This window comes from Orcinus orca, chromosome 9, assembly GCF_937001465.1.
Source record: "Orcinus orca chromosome 9, mOrcOrc1.1, whole genome shotgun sequence".
NCBI classification, from domain to species: domain Eukaryota; kingdom Metazoa; phylum Chordata; class Mammalia; order Artiodactyla; family Delphinidae; genus Orcinus; species Orcinus orca.
Genome location: NC_064567.1, coordinates 82,327,276 through 82,342,505, shown reverse-complemented (window position 1 = coordinate 82,342,505; position 15,230 = coordinate 82,327,276). Strand labels below are relative to the sequence as shown.

Genomic DNA, 15,230 nt, shown 5'->3' with positions numbered 1-15,230 from the left:
AGCATGATGTATATTCTATATGAATGCACTGTCATCTTAAGTCTAAATATCCAAATTTTGATAAAAAACTATATTAGGTATGCATATTAAAAGAAATAATTGCTTTTAATTATGTCCAAAGAGTATGTTGATATGTTTTTTGCGTACATATATACCATTTTTTATTGAAAGAAATATTCTTTAAATTTATTGGCACACAGTTGTTCACAGCAGTCTCTTATGATTTTTTGCATTTCTGTGGTGTTGGTTGTAACTTCTTTTTCATTTCTGATTTTATTGATTTGGGCCATTTCTCTTTTTTTTCTGATGAGTCTGGCTAAAGGTTTATCAATTTTATTTATCTTTTCCAAGAACTAGTTTTTAGTTTTCTTGATGTTTATTTTTTGTATCTATTTCATTTATTTCTGCTCTTATCTTTATGATCTCTTTCCTTCTACTAACTTTGGATTTCTTTTTGTTCTTCTTTCTCTAGTTCCTTTAGGTGTGAGGTTAGGTTGTTTAACTGAGTTTTTTCTTGTTTCCTGAGGTAAACTTGTACAGCTATAAATTACCCTGTTAGAACTACTTTTGCTGCATCCCATAGGTTTTGGATCATCATGTTTTCATTTTCATTTGTCTCTAGGTAATTTTTGATTTCTTCAGAGATCCACTGGCTGTTTAGAAGTACATTATATAGCCTCCACGTGTTTTTCTTTTTCCAGCTTTTTTTTCGTGTCGTTTAAGACTCCCTTTTAATAAGATTATTGCACAGTCTGCACATAATAAAAGGCACTCTGGTCTAGTGTGGTGGAGTACATATAACTGATGGGTGATGGGATACAATGGAATAAAAGGACTAAATAGGGAGAGGAGTGAAAGTTGCAAACTGTAAGATAACCAGTTGAGTTACTGAAGGAGATGTATTCCTTAGAAGAATAAAAAACAGAGGTTTTAGAAGTGATTTGATATGAACATCAGATGTATTTCAAAGGTCAGTGCTCAGAGAGATTTGATCATTACTATAGAGATTACAGATAAAACTAAGCAATAGGTTCACTTTCTAGAGAGTCTGAATGTAGAGACAAAAAGACAGAGAAACTGGCCAACAGTAGGAGTCACATCTCTGAATTATGTGTAAACCCAGTGAGCCAAGTGTCTTACCCCTACCTCAAGAGCACTTAAGCTAATGCTGTTATTTCACAAATATATACAAGTTTTAGTACTGGTCAGTTTTTGTTTACCATTGAAATCATTGCAGATTACTTGCTTCATTTAATGGACTAATACCAAATTGGGAACGTTATTACCTGCATACAAACACTATTTTTTTTTAAAAAAAAAAAGAAGAATTAAAGTGCTTAATTTTAACAGATCAGAAAATCATCTCATGATGTTATCTAATTTTTAAAGTATAGATTTGGTACTCTACGATACCTTTCAATTCTAAAAGATGGTCCCCAGACTCCAGCATTTGAAATGGCCTAAAATAGTCCATACAGTTTACTTCATATATATATATATATATTCATATTTCTTTACTGTTTATTTCCAAGGGATTTTTTTTTTCTTTTTGCGGCACACGGGCCTCTCACCGCTGTGGCCTCTCCCGCCGCGGAGCACAGGCTCCAGACGCGCAGGCCCAGCGGCCACGGCTCACGGGCCCAGCCGCTCCGTGGCATGTGGGATCCTCCCGGACCGGGCCACGAACCCGCATCCCCTGCATCGGCAGGCGGACTCCCAACCACTGCGCCCCACCAGGGAAGCCCCAGGGATGTTTTTTAAGGACTTTATGATTTTTATGCGTTATAGCTGAAAACTATTTTTTTTTTTTTTACCAGTAATTTAGACTATGATTCCTGGTAGATTTGTCTGGGCCAGCAGGTTTATGCAATCTTGCTAGACAGACTAAAAGTCAATGGCATAAGCTGCCATGTATGTGGAGAGTAGAAACTACCAAAGGACTTCAGAAAAAGGACAAAGTTTTGCCACTATTTACAAAGGATAATTTGTCACCTTGACATTCTTCATATCACTTGCAAATGCTTAGTGAATACTGTATAACACAGGTAATTTAAAATAAATTTTAATTTAATTTCCTTATGATATTAACTGCAGAACACCAAGAAGCAAATTAAAGATTTCTTTCTCTCAGCCTGTACACACATAATGCATACACATATTAGAAAAATTTTTGGACGTGGAAACTGCTTGTAATTGGTCCCAAATAGAACAGATTTTGGTAGTGAGTGGAGAAGATGAAAACTATTTTCAGTATGTTTCTGCTTTTTAAGGAAGTTTTGATTTCACTGGATGGAGAATAAATAAATAATTAAATAGCAGAAAAGGAAGTGCTACAGGATTTTACATGTTATTGCCACATAACTGGTTTAGACAGTAATGCTAAGAGCAAAGTAGTTACAGCAAGATGGGAAGCAAGTGAGTTGAGAGTTCTCCTTCTAAGGGGTGGATAGGATTTGTATAACAGTAGCCAACGTTTATTGAATGCTTGCTATGTGCTAACACTGTTCTAAATGCTCACATTTAATAAATCCTATAACAACCCATGAGGATAAATATTTAATTACACCATGTTCTACTTATTTTGACTTTGAAAAATACTAATTTCGTATAGTTCAACTTAATATTATTATTACCCCATTTTACAGATAAGGAAACTGAGGTACAAAAAAATTAAATAACCTGCCCAAGTTTAAATGGTTAGCACATGACCAAACTGGGGATCAAACTCATAGCATCTTGTTTCATTGTTAACCACTTCACTCTAGGCTTTGAGTAAAGAAGCCAATGGACTTGGTCAGGCTGGAAGTAGGGTAAGGAAATCAACTCATAGATTAAAATATGCTACACATGATACTGTCTCCTGTACACTATAAGAGCCTTGAGAAATGGGACAATATATTTTTGACATATGTGCTCTACATACTTCATGCATAGGACGATATCAAGGACATTTTAATAGTTATACTAAAGTTGCCAGTCATGTGGATGAGTACTGTTTTCCTGTAACAGCAATAATCAAATGACCATGTGACTAGATAAAAACTATTACTCTTCCCAACATCTGCTTTCAAATTAGCAAATGTAGCAAAATAGAAGTTTCAAGGTAAACAAAATGTAGCAAATGTAGAAGTTTCAAGGTAAATGTCTTTCAACTCAGCTGGAGACCAAGCCATGTGAGAGTCATCAGGCTGGAATCCAGTCATTACTAGGGCTGAATCAGCCAAGTGCGAGGAGCTTAAATTATATTAATTTTTCTATACACATAATTAACACCTTTGTACTTCAAATTTAGCAAAAGATTTGCAAAATAGACAGATAGTCCAAAGTCAATTTAAAATCAAGGCCTCTGAAATTCACAAAGGACATAAAAACTTTTGCTCCCTTTAAAATTAGAGGAACTGATGATAAAATAATCTTAGTAGTCAATGAGGTCTATACAATTTTCTAGTACATATAGTAGTGTTAGGATCAGAAGAAATGCATTCCTATTCTGACTGTTTCAGTATTTTTTTCTTTGTGAACAAATCGTGGTGTTATGCAAACCACACAAAATTGTAGTAAAAGACCTGATTCTCCATTATCTACTACTAAATTGTCATACAATATTGAATCGGACATCTGTTTTCTGTAGGACCTACTTCTACCTCTAAAAAATGGATGGAATTAGATGACCCTAACTCTAATAGCTGATAATTCAATGCATTCATTTCAACTCTTTGCGTTTCAGCTTTCCCAGTTGAAAAAATATCTCCAGATGAACAAATAAGGCAAAGTGATTCATGGCTTTTAGAAAAAAGACATGATATGCTTACAATGCCTTTTGATATTAAATGCATAACCATTAGAATGAGGAAGTTTTCTGTCCTGCCAAGTACATTCTGTCACAGTCCCTTTTCAATTCTTTAAGTACTTATAGAGTTCCTTTCATTAAGAACTGAAATAAAATATGTGCCTTGAGAGGTACATGGTAAACAATTGATATTATATTAGTCCTTAAGATTCTTATATCACTAGTGTGAGAGTAATAATGTGTAGGTTCGTATGTTTTCTTGAAATGGGTAAATTAACACAGATTTCAACTTCAGTATAGATTTCAGCTTCAACACCCTCATAAACACCTTTACATTTAGAGGAACAGCCATAATACTTTATCTATGTGCAATATTGTCTTAATTTTCAGCTTACTATGGAAATAAGATTTTTAGGAGCAATAAAGCATTTTTAAAGGATAATTCGTTGTAAAAAAGTAAGATCTAACATCACTTTAGCAGCTCCAATGTACCCAGTGTTAAAGGATGGCAACAGCACAGGGTTTTGTAAAGGCATTAATACCGGATGCCCTGTTCTTCTCTAAGGAATTCCCTTATTTCTCCACTAAGTAATAAGTAATGTTTCCTGAAGATATGAAACTTAACTTGACTTCTACCAACTAAGTGCAGAGGTGACAGGAACAAAAAATAGTAAAAACACGGTGTAAAAGAGGACCAGCCTAAGGGTCAGAGACTAGGATCCTCGTCATGATTCTACTTCCAGGTATTTGCCTGGTTACCTTGGGCCAGACACCTGGTTTCTCAGAGCCTCAGCACACTCTCCTAGAAAATGTGCTAATGTCCAATGTCCTTTCCTGATCCATCATTCTATGAAAGCAGGTGAAGGAAACAAACAGGTCAGACTGTCCCTGTATTCATGGGTCTTGTTAGGCTCATTTTGTGTGAAATACTTTTCTCCCTCTTCCTCTAGCACTAAGGTAAGTTGGAGCTTTACACCTGGGCATCCCTCCCAAGGTACTTACTTGGAAACACTGCCTGCTACAAAGTCACCTTTGTCTGCGTTAGCTACTCGATCTTCAGAGGCTTGCTGCTCAGAGAGTGAAAGCCTTGGAAGGAAACCACGAGACCATCTATAATTCCCTCGTTTTACAGATACTGAAATTGACCCAAGGAATCTGGTGACTTTCTCCTCAGTCCCAGCTCCTAAAGCACAGGAGCCAATTTCTAATGTAGGGCTTTCTGATTCTGTCATTGGTATTTTTTCTGTATCTGTCTTTACTACAAGGAGCATCAAAGATTTTTAATGGATTTCACAAAAGAATAATAGGACATGTCCTTTTTTCATTCTTTTATCTAAAATGTAGTAACCTAATAGTAACGAATCAGACTGTTGTAATTTTTGGAAACACGTACTAATAGATTTCTGCAGATGTACTGAGAGTTAGGAAAGCCTCATTGAGCAGGGTTTGGAAGGGGAGAAGCAAAATTTGTGTTTTTCTTAGTCTGACAAATGTTAAGTGATAATCTTCCCTGGAACTGTCCAAGATTTGAAGAAAATGAAAAAGCTTCCAATACCACTACATTTTTCTCTCAGTTCTTCTGTTTTGCCTCCTCAGTCTAACTCACTGAAGGCAGAGGAGAGGTTAATGTTTGACCTGATAAGAATTTTTTGGAAAAAGTTTAATAAAATTTGCTTAATAAATTGTGTTACGAACTGTCGCAATATTGCCATAGGGTCACTCTAAAGCTTGCCAGTGGCTGGCCTTACAATCGACAGACATGTCTACAATATTACACACTGATTCTCTTTGTAAAAGGTTAACTAAAAGAGATTGCTATCATAAAGTGTTGAAAACATTTCTGTTCCAAGCGTGTGGCAGGCTGCAAAGGTTCTCATGAGCAACGTACTTGAGCTTATTGCTTTCGGTGACTAACTAAAGGTTTTCAACTCCCACAAGTGCCCATATTGACTACAAGTAAATAACCCAAACTTGTTTTCTTTTTCATAGGAAGCTGTCCTTGAAGAAGGTACAATTGCTTTTAAAAGTTGGGTTAAAACAGGCACAGAAGTTTACAGACAGGTTTGGATCTTTGATGTACAGAATCCAGAGGAGGTGGCAGTGAACAGCAGCAAAATTAAAGTTAAGCAAAGAGGTCCTTACACGTACAGGTGAGCGAGTCCCCATAAAAAGTGGCATTCTTTCCTTGACCATATGTGTTTCTGAAAAAGCTTCCACTTGACAACTGCCATTGTATTGAAATGTACTTACTATTTTCTTGCCATTAACATACATTGAAATATTCTGTTTCTGCCTATCTAAAACCCTAATCTAAGGATTTAATGATTATAAGAAATACAGACTTTATTATGAATTTACCAGCATCAATTAACTGCTCTACATTTAAGAAGTTACAGGTGCTTTACACTTGTAGCATATATTCTCAACAACTCTAGCAGTGTGTACATGTCAATCCCAAACTCCCAATCTATCCACACTGCTATATTTAAAATAAACAAGAACCTACTGTACAGCACAGGGAACTCTGCTCAGTACTATGTAATAACCTAAATGGGAAAAGAATTTGAAAAAGAATAGATATGTGTGTGCGTATATAAATATATATATATACATATATATATATATCTCAATCGCTTTGCTGTACACCTGAAACTAACACATTGTTAATCAGCTATGCTCCAATATAAAATAAATATTAAAAAATAATAGTAATAAATAGAATTTAAAAAACAAGTCTAAAATATACATGCTAAATAAAAAACCATCTATCAGAGTTTTAAAACCAGAGCACTTTGAAATCCTAAAATTGAAAGCGTAGGTTATATGAGTGGTTCTCCAAGGGTGGCTCCTGAACCAGCCACATCAGCATCTCCTGGGAACTAAGTAGAAATGCAAATTCTCAGGCCCCACCTTAGACCAAATGAATCAGAGACTCTTGGTTTAGACCCCAGTAATGAGTTTTACAAGTACTCTGGGGGACTGCAATACACACTCAGTTCTGAGAACCGCAGCATTAAACTGTTTCTACCTAACTACAATACCTGCTAAGGACTTCTATCCAAACTAATTTCCAGGTCATGTGGGTGTTTTTATTCATCCAGTAGTTTCATTCTTATATTTTCTCCAGTACTTAGGCTGAATAAGCTATACCTTTATCTACATTCCTTAACAGTTTAACACATTCTTGAATAGAATCTTAGACATTAGCACTAGGGGGAAATAATTAGCCAGAACCTTTCATTTTGTAAATTTTGAAAACTCATTCCAGGGGATATGAAGTGATTTACCAAGTTCACACATACCTAGGGACTGGTAACTCTTAGATTTTTGTGTCCATTTTCTCCTAAGTTATAGACTATGTGTCTTTTCTAACTATTAAAGTAAGAAAAAGAGAGACTGAGGTGCTAAAGACACTAAACTTAACCAAGGATTAGAAATACACTTATGGTGCCCATATGGGAACAGAATTAAGTCCTGCTATATGATTTGTTATAAAAATGTGTGATTTTTCCTCAAGAATAATTACAACTAGTTATATGCCATGATCAAGTATTATCACAAAATTTCATATTTGTAATGATTTCTTCTAACTCATAGTTTTACTTTCTTATCTATTTCAGATGGTCTATAATTATATAATTTCTTTCCTCTCCATTCATTAATATATTTCTAGATTGACAACTCACACTCAAATATAATGAAATAACAGTAGTTGGGAGGGTGATGCCTGCTGCCGCAACACATGAGCATGCCTGTGAGCGTAAGCACGCATGCCGAGCGCCTCGGTGCCTATTCTGTCCTAGTAATTATCCCCACGTCTCCTGTCTCCAGGCACATCTGTGACTATTCACAACTCTGTCAAAGACGGCTTGGTTTTCACTGTTACAAAAACAAAAATAACCCTCACCTTGGAAAATATTTTTATTTTTTCATGGTCTATAGTTCTTATGTTATTATCAAAAGCCTATGTGAGTATTATCTTGGTCCAAAAAAAAGTTGTAGCTATGATGTGTACCTATGAAAATCTAGAATTCCCACATGACCAAATAAGAATCTAAGCACGGTTGTTTAAATATTCCTATCCTGGCCTGAGAGGGCAGGGAGCGCAGCTGCGGGGTCCAAGCAGCGGGGGGGCGAGCCCGGAGACCCCGGCCCTGGGAGCCTTCACACAGCCTCTGCACAGATAATGCTGTGCAGTTAATCAGTCAATAAATAAATATACTCTAAGAGAACTCAGTATGTGTGAGAATATTTGTTAGAATTTGAGAGCTGATCAAGTTTTTTGTTTAATTTTTTATTTGTTTGGAAGGGGTTACGTTTTTACTTTTAAAGATATTAACTGGAGTATCAGAAAACATAAACATAATATTGAATCCTGTGCTAGTCCTGCTCTGATAGGTGACAGTTAATATAAATTTTATTTTTAGAGGCTTTAACCTATCTCTCTAAGGGATGAAAGGGGGTGGGTTAGATATAATCGATTTACTTGGAGAAGCAATATGGGGAGGATTGGAGAAGAGAAGTTAGATTTGCAGCTAAAGTATGTAAACAATAAACTCCTATTTATATAACAATGTTAAAGGAATTTATGATCAACTGTGAGTCATCTTTTCTCATGATGTCGACAAAACAGAGTCCTTAGTGTCTGCTTGGGTGCCTTAAATGATGGGAAAACGACTGGTCACCTTTCAGAAAAAGTTAATAATTTGAGAGTCTTCCATGTGTTGAGTTGAACCTGCCTCCCCATCAATTACACCCTGAACTCAACTGAAATTGGAAGTGGAGGAGGATGTCCCTCCTTAAACAGAATGGCTGCTAATGTGAGCTTGATGAAACTTTGACAAGGTGTGACATGGGTCAAAGCATGAAATTACCTGGATAGACATCTTAATTATTATTCCAACCTACACCATCTCTATGAAGACCCAGTAACTCCTTCTGAATATTCTCAGATCCAACATAAGTCTTTTTTTTTAATGACTTTGCTTTGGCAGGAGTACATAGAAAGCAAAACCTGAGGCAGATTCCTCCCTTTGACCTTATTAATACAAATTTTACAATTTGTATGGAAACACTAAAGACCTTGAATAGCCAAAGCAGTCTTGAGAAAGAAAAATGGAGCTGGAGGAATCAGGCTCCCTGACTTCAGACTATACTACAAAGTTACAGTAATCAAAACTGTATGGTACTGGCACCAAAATAGAAATATACATCAATGGAACAGGATAGAAAGTCCATAGATAAACCCACTCACCTATGGTCACCTAATCTATGACAAAGGAGGCAAGGATATACAATGGAGAAAAGACAGTCTCTTCAATAAGTGGTGTTGGGAAAACTGGACAGCTACATGTAAGCAAATGAAATTAGAACACTCCCTAACACCATACAAAAAAATAAACTCAAAATGGATTAAAGACCTAAATATAAGGCCAGAAACTATAAAACTCTTAGAGGAAAACAGGCAGAACACTCTTTGACATAAATTGCAGCAATATCTTTTTTGATCCACCTCCTAGAATAGTGAAAATAAAAACAAAACTAAACAAATGGGACCTAATTAAACTTAAAAACTTTTTGCACAACAAAGTAAACCATAAACAAAATGAAAAGACAACCTTCAGAATGGGAAAAAAATATTTGCAAATGAAGCAAACAACAGGGATTAATCTCCAAATATATAAACAGCTCATGCAGCTCAGTTAAAACAAAAAAACCACCAACAGCCCAATCAAAAAATGGGCAGAAGATATAAATAGACATTTCTCCAAAGAAGACATACAGATGGCTAAAACGTACACGAAAAGACACTCAACATCACTAATAATTAGAGAAATGCAAATCAAAACTACAATGAGGTATTGCCTCACACCTGTCAGATTGGCCACCATCAAAAAATCTACAGACAATAAATAAATGTTAGAGAGGGTGTGGAAAAAAGGGAACCCTCCTACACTGTTGGTGGGAATGTAAATTGGTGCAGCCACTATGGAGAACAGTACGGAGGTTCCTTAAAAAACTAAAAACAGAGCTACCATATGATCCAGCAATCCCACTCCTGGGCATATATCTGGAGAAAACCATAATTCAAAAAGATACATGCACCCCAGTGTTCACTGCAGCACTATTTACAATAGCTTGGACATGGAAGCAACCTAAATGCCCATCAACAGAGGAATGGATAAAGAAGATATGGTACAGATATACAATTGAATATTACTCACCCATAAAAAAGAATGAAACAGTGCCATTTGCAGAAACATGGATGGACCTAGAGATTGTCATACTGAGTGAAGTAAGTCAGACACAGAAAGACAAATATCGTATGATATCACTTATATGTGGAATCTGTAAAAAGGGTACAAATGAACTTATCTACCAAACAGAAATAGAGTCACAGATATAGAAAACAAAGTTATGGTTACCAGGGGATAAGGGGAGGGGGGAAGGGATAAATTCGGATTGACATATACACACTACTATATATAAAACAGATAACTAATAAGGACCTACTGTATAGCACAGGGAACTCTACCCAATACTCTGTAATGGCCTATATGGAAAAAGAAGTAAAAAAGATTGGATATATGTATAACTAATTCACTTTGTTGTACACCTGAAACTAACACAACACTGTAAGCCAACTATGCCCCAATAAACATTTTTAAAAGAACCACCTTTCTAAAACCTGTATATATTCTTCTTTTTTTTTCTTTTGGCTGCACCCTAAACAGCATGCAGGATCTTAGTTCTGCAACCACGGATAGAACCCATGCCCCCGGCAATGGAAGCGTGGGGTCCTAACCACTGGACCGCCAGGAAATTCCTTATACTCTAATTTTTAAACCAAAAATTCAGTGATTATGTTCTCTTTTTAAAAGTACATTCTAAACACAGGCCTCAGTTTAAAGGATTTTTTTTTCTCTTAGTGAGTGCCATCTACTGGTATAGTGTTGTAAGTACAACTAAGTAAACTAGAATTGGGTCACAATTATTTTGCTGTTATCTCAATTATTATATACACATAAATGTTCCTGAAAATTAGAGCATTTTAATTTTAAATGTTAATAATATGTAATATAAGTTTAAAATACAATTATCTAAGAGGAAATAGTAATTGACTATTAATAGACTGTCCTGGCTGCTGTTTCAGATTTTTATATTCTTTGTATCTCTACAGTACTCAGAGAAAAGTAAATAATAAAGCTTTGAAGAAATTATATTAAAAGTAAAACATATTTATATCTTTTTTGAATTCTCTTTTGAGATATTAATGTGAGGTATTAATTAATTTATTCATTCAAAATTTTTGGTTGAGAACTTACCAAGTAGCAGGCACTGTGATTGGGAATAAAAAAACACTCATAATACCAACCCTACAGGTATTGTACCTGATTGAAATGTGTGGCTTTTTTGGTTTGTTATGTTTTATACATTTCAGTCCCATGTTTTTTTCAGTCTTTATCTTAGTTAAATAATAATAGATAACTACTGTAGCCTCAAATAATAGACATTCAAATATATGATAATGCAATGTCTACCTTATTTCATCTCAGTAAATATCTTGTACTGGCAAAGGATTTTTTTTCCATAATATGACCTTTCACCACATTCCTAAAAAGTAGTTGGTACTTTGCCTAGAGATTTTAGAGCCAGGAGCTTAGAGCTAATAAGTATACAATATATGAGGCAGAGATGGAGGGGAATTGATCTCTTAAGTGGAAATTATATTCCATTAGTTATCCTTCTCATTAAAATACTGGAAATTATGAAAAAACAGTGCTGGCAAGGCTGTGCACTTCGAACAGTCTTTCTAATGTAAGAAGACATGCTTTTACTGTTCCCTTCCTTAAACCTCTCTGCTGTCTCCTCCTGACCCTCAGGATAAAAAGCTAAATATCTGAGTACAGGACACAACCCTTTTGTGTTTGAGATCTTGTTTATTTTAGTGGCTTTATTTCCACCACTCTCCTTACTCTAACTCTGTAAACCAACCATAGTAAAATGTTTGCACATACATGTGTTAGCATATGGTATTTGTTTTTCTTTCTGACTTATAAAGCAGAAACTAAGACACCATTGTAAAGCAATTATACTCCGATACAGATATTAAAAAAAAAAGTTTGCATATCTAAAATTATACCATGTTCTTACTCCTTAATGTTCTACATGCTACTTTCTACCCTATTTTACCTAACTAAACTTCTCCTTGTCATTCAGACCACTTGTGTGGAATTGTATCTTGTCCATTATCCCCTCATAACCATCCCAAGCCTGGGTTTGTACCTGTTCTGTGTTTTCCCACAGACTCTGTGTAAACTCCTATAATAACGCATACTCCTTCTCCCCTGCTCTGCACCTCTAAGACACCTCCCCACCCAGCCCTCCCCACCTTCTCTGATTTGCTAGAAACTCAGCATTTGCTTATATATCATTTTAACCCACCTGTTTAGCCTAATTTCTGACATAGTCTGTGCACTCAAAAATTATTTGTTGCATGAATGAACGGCATTTGAGACTTAATGTTCACTTGCAACAATTATTTTGAATTTTATTTACTTTTTTTTTCAGAGTTCGTTATCTAGACAAGGAAAATATAACCCATGACTCCGAGACCCACACAGTCTCTTTCCTACAGCCCAACGGTGCCATCTTTGAACCCTCACTATCAGTTGGAACCGAGAATGACACTTTCACTGTTCTCAATCTGGCTGTAGCAGTGAGTAGACAAACAGCGAAATTACTGGTTTTGAAATACTCTAGAATCCTCTGTAATTAATCTCATGATTAGAGCTATCATTAAATATTATTTTTGTCATTTTTATGAAAATGTGTTCATTTGGCATTATTTTGAATTACGGTCATTTGGAAAGATGACAAGATCATAGAATAATCAACTGAATTGAGAAGACCACTTAAAGTGTATCATTTTAAAAAAGTAGGATTTAACTTTGAAATCTTCTTCCTGTGGCTCACACTGAGACAGAGAAAAGTAATCATTCAGAGATGAAGAAAATTACACTTTTAGTCCTGGAAAGATTTGGCAGTAATTTTAAAGAAACAGTTGAAAGTTGTTTTATTAAACTTAATTGTACTATTTATCCATTTCTTCTTAAAAATCTGATATAGCTATTGGTGTCTTAAACAGTGGTTTTTTTTTTTATAGGCTGTGCCCCATCTCTATCCAAGCGCATTTGTTCAAATAATAGTCAATATCTTTATCAAAAAATCAAACTCTTCTATGTTTCAAAAGAGAACTTTGAAAGAACTATTATGGGGCTATAAGGATCCATTCTTGAGCTTGATTCCATACCCGGTTCCTACTACAGTTGGTGTGTTTTACCCTGTGAGTACCAAATATGAATGTCAATATTGTTAAACTTTAATTGGATAAATATAATGGCATTGTTAATTCATAATTTTATCATTTAGTATGTTAACCCTATTTCTGATCTGGGAATACATATGCTAAGTTTTTTAAGTCTCCATCTCACATGGGTTTAGCTTTCCTGGTTGGGAAAATTTACTTATCTGAATTTAACAATTAAATTTTTTTAACAATTTAATTTAAAATTAAGAAACTGAACATTTAATCAAGTTTCCACTCTTTGATAAATATACACCTGTCTAAAATTAGATTGTAAGCTGGCAAGGCTTTGAGCACTGTTTTTGATTTCCTGTCTAAAAAAATCAAGTTTAATGCCACATTTTTATTTATTTATGTTAAATATATTCGTCATGTCATTCTTCCTTCTCTAGACATCCTACAAATTTGTTGTACTGAATATTTAAAACTTAGCCAAAATTGCACACAATGAGACTGATACATCAGCAATGTCATATTTTCATAGAATTAGTTGAAAAGAATTTCTATAATCTACAAAAGTTATGAAATGGCAGTTTGGAGATTAAGAAAAATGTGAACTTGGTGATGTACTTAATTATACCTTAATGTTTCAAGTTATAAATAGGATAATCTGACTAGTGAATTGAAATTTTGACCATGATTTCACTTGGCACTGTATGTGACATTAGTTATATTCTCCAGTTCACTGTTGTTATTTTACTGTAGATGGTTTTTTAGGATTGCAAGGTTATATACCAATTAAGAAAGCATTAAGGGATAAAAAATTCAGTTACTAGTATTTGACTAAATACTCTGAATTCTTTCGTTGGCTAATTCTGTTTTTAATTCTGTGTACCTAATCTTTAGTAACCACTTATTAGAAATAATAACGTTGAGAAAACTTCTAGAAATCTGTCACAGTTCTCATAGGTTTTGTTCACTATCCCGTCACCTCAATATAATAGGAGAAGTGATCAAAATGGCCTTTCTGGCTTAATTACGGCAAAGAGTGATAGAGTTGGATCACATCAGCTTCTTATATTTGTTTTCTTCCTTTGCTCAGCATCTAGCACTTGTTTCTAGGTACCTTTCATATTCTGTCTTTTTAAAATGTTAAAGACCAATAATTTTAAAACTTGATTGCATATATATTTCAAATTACATAAAATAATTATAAACAGTGTTTGAGAAATGCAAAAGTGAGTTAATTACATATTTTATAACTTGGAAAATATGGCTTGTTCTAGAAGTAATTTTTTCTTGTATGCATCTTTTCAGTACAATACTGCAGATGGAGTTTATAAAGTTTTCAGTGGAAAAGATGACATAAGCAAAGTTGCCATAATTGACACATATAAAGGCAAAAAGTAAGTATCCAGGCAAAGTGTGTGTGTGTATGTGTGTGTGTGTCACTAGGATACTCTAAGGCAGGTAAGAAACTTATTTAACAACTGGTAATGCACAGGCACCAACCTATGGAACAGACCTGCCTGTATCTCAGCCCTAGAAACTCCTGTTCTGCCAGGTGTTAACCCTTTAGTTGTGATGACTAGTCACACTAGTGCATAGGTGCTGAGTATCAGCTCCACCTGAGGGTTGACGTTTATGCACAGGGTCTCTTACATAAAGAAATCTAAAGGGACTACTTCCATCTCTGCTGCATAACAGGCACTATCAAGCACCCGTACAATTACATAACCACAAATGAAAAGGAAGAAAATCAACTCGGTGTCTAGCAGGTTGAAAAGTATATATTACTGGGTGTTTTTTTTTTTTTTAACTGAGCATGGAATATAAAAATTGCTCATTCCAGTAACGTGACTAAATGTGCCATAAGGTGGAAGCTCAATGTATCCATGCCAATGCTTTCATGACCTTCCCTTTCAACAGTTTCTTGAAATAATTTTCTATATTGATAACTCAGCTTTTTTAAACCTTTATCAATGAAAAAATGGAATTAGTATTTCAAGTTCTAAAATTGACATATTAAACTTGAAGACAAAGAGCACGCCTCCTGTGAAACAGTAGTAAAATGAGATATGTTCACATAGCCATGATTTCCTATTTTTCCCTAGCTCCTGCCTGTTTATCTGG

General features: G+C 35.0%; 1 protein-coding gene and 1 long non-coding RNA gene across 8 annotated transcripts in view; one reads left to right on the top strand and one right to left on the bottom strand.

Moving 5' to 3' along the window:
* Positions 1 to 15,230, bottom strand: part of LOC125965436 (uncharacterized) — a 141,309-nt gene that overhangs the window by 39,354 nt on the left and 86,725 nt on the right. The gene's annotated exons all lie outside the window — the stretch shown is intronic.
* CD36 (CD36 molecule) overlaps positions 1 to 15,230 on the top strand; it is a 224,214-nt gene that overhangs the window by 122,383 nt on the left and 86,601 nt on the right. For 3 of the 7 annotated variants that reach the window (XM_049714945.1, XM_004263409.3, XM_049714946.1), the window contains 4 exons: positions 5,780 to 5,940; positions 12,362 to 12,509; positions 12,957 to 13,136; positions 14,415 to 14,503. The exons of the other annotated variants lie outside the window; for them this stretch is intronic. In XM_049714945.1, coding sequence (XP_049570902.1) covers positions 5,780 to 5,940; positions 12,362 to 12,509; positions 12,957 to 13,136; positions 14,415 to 14,503 — 578 coding nt within the window. The remainder of the gene's footprint in view (positions 1 to 5,779; positions 5,941 to 12,361; positions 12,510 to 12,956; positions 13,137 to 14,414; positions 14,504 to 15,230) is intronic. 7 annotated transcript variants of the gene reach the window in all.